The sequence below is a fragment of the Acanthisitta chloris genome, unplaced genomic scaffold (assembly GCF_000695815.1).
Source record: "Acanthisitta chloris isolate BGI_N310 unplaced genomic scaffold, ASM69581v1 scaffold18269, whole genome shotgun sequence".
Classification (NCBI taxonomy): Eukaryota; Metazoa; Chordata; class Aves; order Passeriformes; family Acanthisittidae; genus Acanthisitta; species Acanthisitta chloris.
This window is the reverse complement of record NW_008693618.1, coordinates 14,157-19,824: the sequence shown is the minus strand read 5'-3', so window position 1 is coordinate 19,824 and position 5,668 is coordinate 14,157. Positions and strand designations below refer to the sequence as shown.

Here is a 5,668-nt window from a genome sequence, read left to right as displayed (position 1 = left end):
CCTGCTGCTCTGTTCCCCCAGTCTTACTTTTTCTCGTTAAATCTTGGGATTTAAAACATACCTGTGGCTGAGCCTAACCTCTCTGCAGTTTGTCATGCTGATGGCCATTGCTGGGACCAAGGTGAGCTGCACCCAGAGCACTTTGTGTCTGCTGTAAGCAGGTTGTTGCCTATTTCCCTGTATTCCCTGGAGACCATTGGGAAGGAGCAGGCTGAAGTTTTCAGGGTGCAAAAAGTCAGCTTTTATTCTGGCTAGGTGAATTAAACACTCTCTCCCTGCCTTTCTGGCTGTAATGATGGAATGCTTCTCTCTTGCTGCTTGATGTGCAGAAAATTCAAAGTGACTCTTCAGTGTGTTGGTGCCTGCTGTGCATCCCTCAACAGCAGCTCACTAGTAAGCTATCAAAATTGAAGAGCTCTCAATTGCACCCAGGCCAACACGAGGGACTTGTTTCTGTGCTTGGTCACTTTATTCTTCTGAAGCTTCTCAACTCTGCAGTAATCCAGTCTATCCTCCTTTTATGTCCCCCCAGTCTCAGACAATCTGCCCTGGGCTCCAGCCAAGGGAGAATCTCAAGTCCAGCTGCTGCCTGGGGGCATCAGAGCTGTGGAGCTGGGTGGGCATCACCTCCTGCCTGTGCTGTTTCCTTCCATCCTGTGCTCAGAGGCAAAGCTGCCTCAGGTTCTTTGGTTGCAGAGTTGCACACTTCACTCTCACCCTGTCAAACTCCATCAGGGACAGGCAGGGCCTGCAGGAGGACACCCCAGCTGAGAGGGGCTGGGAAATGTAACCTAGGGACGAGCTCAGGGGGATGAGCTGTCAGGGCTGTCACTGTCTTCTAGGAACCCAAAGCTCAGACTCCTCTCTCCAGCAAACCAAGCACAGGCTCTTGGCCTCAGGAGCATTTTCCACTTGTTAATAGATGAACTTTGCTGGAGGTTCCCACTCTGACACGGATGGTTTTGTCTCAGTGAGGAAGGTCTGAGCCCTTTCTGGTTTAGCAGCAGCTTCACTCAGAGGCAGCCAAGTGTATTGTGACTCTGCATCTTCCTAGCATCTCTCCTATTTGCCAGGTTTGGTGGGCTCGGGCTCATCTGCGACTTCCCAAAGCATCACAGGGATCTTGGCTGCTCCTCTCATCCTCACTCCAGGGGGAGCCTGTGTGGGTGGAACATGGGCCGAGGCTCACTCACTCTTTAGCACTTCTGCCTTCCCTAAGCCTTCCCTAATTAAATGCCTCCTTACTGCCTATCAATCAATCACCTCCAGCGGCCAGCAGGCACCTAGGGGTGAGTGCACTGCCTCAGGTCCCAGAACTCTCCGTGCCGGAATCAAAAGCTTGGCTGCTGGCACAGACACAGCTCTGCCTCGGCAGCTCACCCTCCTGCAGCAGTTTGTGTGTCTTTACAGGCACAACACTGCAGTTGTTCTGTGCTACCTCTCCCTTCAACCCCTGTGCCCTCTGCTCCCAGGACCACGTGCACAACCACCTACCTTCCCCAGCAGGACTGGGAATGGCCCTGATGGTGCCAGAAGCCACGGGCAGAGCAGCTGTGCTGCTGTGTCCCACACTTCACACAGGAGACAAAAACCCAGGCCTGCTTCCCTGCTCAGTGATCCGGGGTGAGTTCAGCTCTGCTGCTCACACGTTAGCAGCAGGACCCACTGCCCTGCAGGGAGGTGCTGGGCATGGCTGGGAAGGGCTGAGATGACACTCTGTGTTAGCACTGCAGCTGTCACCAACCAGAAGAGGAACAGCCAAGTACCAGGAGCTTAGTCTCCACTTGAAACTGGGTCTGTTGTTTGTGTTTTCCTAAATGTCACAATTTTGCTGTAAATAGCACAGATATGAACAGTTTTAGACAGAAACTCCAAGATGATCGTATCTGTTATACAAATAGAAGCATAAAAGGAGAGGCAAATCAATTAAATTAGAAATCACATTTAAGTGTGGCAAAACTAACTTGGCCTACTTAATGAACTAGTAAGTCAGGAACTGAACAGCTCAGCACTTACAAAGCCTTTGTTTTACAAACATGCTGCCACTCAGCCAAGAGGGGCCCTGTGTTGTAAAGCAGGTGAAATGATGTACATCATGACAGCTGCCCCTGTTAGCTCTGCAGTGTTGTAGATGTGCAGCTCACAGCAGATGACTCTGTGTGTGACATCCTGTGACCCTGTAAGGAAACCACAGCCCAAACCTGCACCACACACAGAGTGTCTGGGGGTTAGTGCAGCTTCCCCACGCAGTGGCAGCTCAAAGGCTTCTCCAGGAAATCACCCAGAGGCTCTGTGGCTTTCACCAGTGCCCCAGTTTGCAGGCTGAGTTGTACTCTGTGCCTGCAGCAGCTGCAGAGGATTCTCTCCCTCCCTAAAGGTTACCAGTGCAGCACTGTGCCCCAGTCTGTGCGTCAGAGCTGTCACTCCAAGCCATCTGCAACGTGCTGCTGCTTAATTTAAATGCTAACTTGTTTGCTCCTCAAAACACGCAAGAAAAGAGAGAAGGACCATGAAACAATTATGTGGAGCTTTGCAAGGCCTTTTTGCTCACTTCCTTCCACAGAGACAAGTAGGACCATCTGAGGAAAATTCTGCAGGAGGGAAGAAGGCAATTAATTTCAGTTGCAGATCCTGAATTTACAGTACTTAATTGCTTTAGCTAACGCTTCTGGTTTTGTTTTCTTCTTTTCCAGTGGTGCCCTGGAAGCTTATGTTCAGTCAGTCAGAACAAGAGACGAGAAGGAGTTTGCCCCAGTCTATCCCATCATGGTTCAGCTGCTGCAGAAAGCCATGTCAACCCTCCAGTGAGCACACCTGGCAGTGCTGGCCCAGCAGGGAATGGACAGGAACACACTCGTGGGGCTTTGGTGCCACATCTGTATTTATGGTTGGTGTAAATTATTCCCAAGTACATGAGCTTTACAATGACACGTGTTTACCTCCTTCAGCTGTGATTCTGTCTTCTTGCTTTACAGGAACTTACACAGAAATATTACAAGCAATTTTTTTTCTATTAGATGTAGACTTACAGCACTTAAAAGTTGTACATTTTGAATTCAGAATTCAAGTTAGACTCAAAAATTAGAACCTACTCAAACATCACAGTACAATTGCTGGATAGCTCAAATAAAGAAGCAGCTCTTTTCTTACCAGCAGAGTTTGAAACAGTTGGATACATTTTAGCCTTATTCAGAAACTTGTACTTTTAAAATTCTAAAATCATCAGTTTCCATCTAAAAATCACTAATTTTAACACAAGGAAAAACATTTATAACTAATGCAAACGATTCTCTTCTCTTGCACTGCTACTTGCTTAGAAATAATTTATATTGATTTCAACTTTTTGCTCAAACTGTAATAAAGAACATTGAACTATCCAGTCCTGAAATCAGTACCTGAAATTCTTCAGCAGTTTCCTAATGGCAAAGCACTGAAATACCCTTGGGCTGGGATCAGGCACAGAATTCCATGCAGAATGTGCTCATCCCTGCAGGGCTCACTTGGGACTCCTCCTCTTCATGAACTACACAACACCAGATTTTAATGGATTTATTTGAAATAATATACAAGAATATAGTGTGCAAAAATCTTAGGGGCAACATCATGTAGACGTGTCATAAACTGAAATTTACAGTTGTGATTCTTAAAAAAAAAAAAAACCAACCCCAACCAATGCACAGCTGTTTAGTACAGGGAAAGCCATGATTGTAAAGGTTCACAGCAAAGCAATCGCAACCCTAACGCAGCTGCTCTAATTTTAGACAGTCGGAGGAGAGGAAAAAAAAAGTAAAGTGCAAGTGTTGCACGTATAGTTAAGTGCAAAGTTTGCCCCCACCATAAAGATGTCTTATGGCAAAATAAAATATTGTAGAATATGTGGCAAAGACAAAACACAGAGTTGTAACTATGATGGTGATGATATGAACAGCACCATTGCTCTGGAGAGACACGACGCGCTCGTTTCACCCCGTCCTGGGCTGCTGTTTCCTCGGGAGGTGCCAGAGAACTCACACCTCCAGCAGCAGCTCCCCCTGCTACATCACAGCTCCTCTCCATCCCCACCTCTTCTGGCAATTGCTGGCAGAGGGGCAGGCTGGGAAGCTACAGGCTGAGAATACATTTTGCCATTTCAAAAAGTCCCAGGCCCCAGAATTGCAATTAATAATACGTTTGTGCAATACATATTAATCAGCAATACGAATCAATGTATATAAACAGCTGTTACATATTTTAAAATTCCCCTTTTTGTACATTTTTTTTTCTTTTAAAAATAAACATTTATACACATCTCCTTCACCTCTTTCTAAAGTACTTTAGCACCACAGGATATCCATTTTCAAGCCTATATTACCTGATACATATATGAAGTTTGGAAGAAAATAAGGCAATTTGGTTTAAAATGCTGATAGTTTTAGCTTACTTAATGTTCTATTGTAAAAAGCAAATCTGCACTCAGATCATTTCCAACTTGATGGTGCCAGTGGGTAATGGTCACACAGAGTCATAACAAAGAGTAAGACCTTGATCTTGCATCTTCTTGCCATCAAGCAACAGCCATTTTGCAAATACAGAGTTATCAAGAAAATTCTGGCTTAATGCTGTTGTGAGCCCTGAGGAAAAGGAGAAAACAGATTAGGAGTTACCAAGCAAAGGGGACTGAGACATCACCTTCAGTCTAGCCAATGCTTGCTTTGAAAGCCACAAGTACTTCTGATCACTGGTCAGTTTTTCAGAAGACAAAAAGGCCAAACCAGATTGGTTTATCCCCTGATCATGAAAAGACCATCAAGACTTTGTCAAAGCCTGAAGTCCACTGTCATTACTCAGTAAGGTAACCAAACTGCAAACAGTCCAGTTCACTGAACTAAAACAACTAAAAAACAGGTATTTCCTGCTGTAACACTGAGGTAACAGGTTCTACAGATCCTGTTCTCTTGGCCTGAAGACCTTGAGGATAAGGAGAATCCTGCTACAGGTAGGGTAAGATGTCCATCCCTCTTCCTGAGGCCAATCCATCACTACTTCTCTCAGCTATGCACAACCACCACCGAGTTGCCTGAAGCTCACAGGTGAATGTGTGATCTCACCATCCAAAGCCCAAGATTGCAGGAGTGTAACAGCAGGATAAATAAACAGTATTATTTTAACTAAAGCCACAAGGAAACCTAACAGAAGCTGTCACTGCTGATTAAAAGAGAATGCAGGGAACAGAGAAACAGCTTGTTCCTAGCAGCTGGGACTGGGTAGAACCTTCTGCAACAAGGGACTGGAAACTCGGCACAAAGTATGCACAGCAGAAAGAAGCAACTTTGTGCTGGTGCATTTTTTACTCAGTCTTAAGGCAACACTTGCCTAGCTCTTGAGAAAGCAGCCTCATTAACACATGAAAGGGAAGGGGGTAACTGCAGGATGAAATCTTACACCACGGATGGTTTCACCAACCATGCTGATGAAGGAAGTCCACACTTCAAGCTCCTCCCCAGGCATAAAATGGCTGATGAAAGGACTTGGTATTCTGTGCACCTCAGTGGATCTTTCCTTCCAAGCAGCTCTTCTAGAATCTCCTTTTTTTGACCCTCACTTTATATGATGTTTCAGGTTGAAAGCCATTCTCTCTCTAAACACATCCACCACCTACTGACACACAGCTGCAGACTCTAGGATTGAT

General features: G+C 45.7%; 2 protein-coding genes across 2 annotated transcripts in view; one reads left to right on the top strand and one right to left on the bottom strand.

Moving 5' to 3' along the window:
- Window positions 1–2,808, top strand: part of COG5 (component of oligomeric golgi complex 5) — a gene marked incomplete at its 5' end in the record, with an annotated part of 63,791 nt that extends 60,983 nt beyond the window's left edge. The window contains one exon of the mRNA XM_009083132.1: window positions 2,694–2,808. Coding sequence (XP_009081380.1) covers window positions 2,694–2,808 — 115 coding nt within the window. The remainder of the gene's footprint in view (window positions 1–2,693) is intronic.
- Window positions 2,809–4,017: 1,209 nt separating this feature from the next.
- HBP1 (HMG-box transcription factor 1) overlaps window positions 4,018–5,668 on the bottom strand; it is a 13,049-nt gene continuing 11,398 nt past the window's right edge. Inside the window, exon 11 of the mRNA XM_009083131.1 lies at window positions 4,018–4,610. Within this exon, the coding sequence (XP_009081379.1) occupies window positions 4,593–4,610 (18 nt within the window). The 3' untranslated portion in view covers window positions 4,018–4,592. The remainder of the gene's footprint in view (window positions 4,611–5,668) is intronic.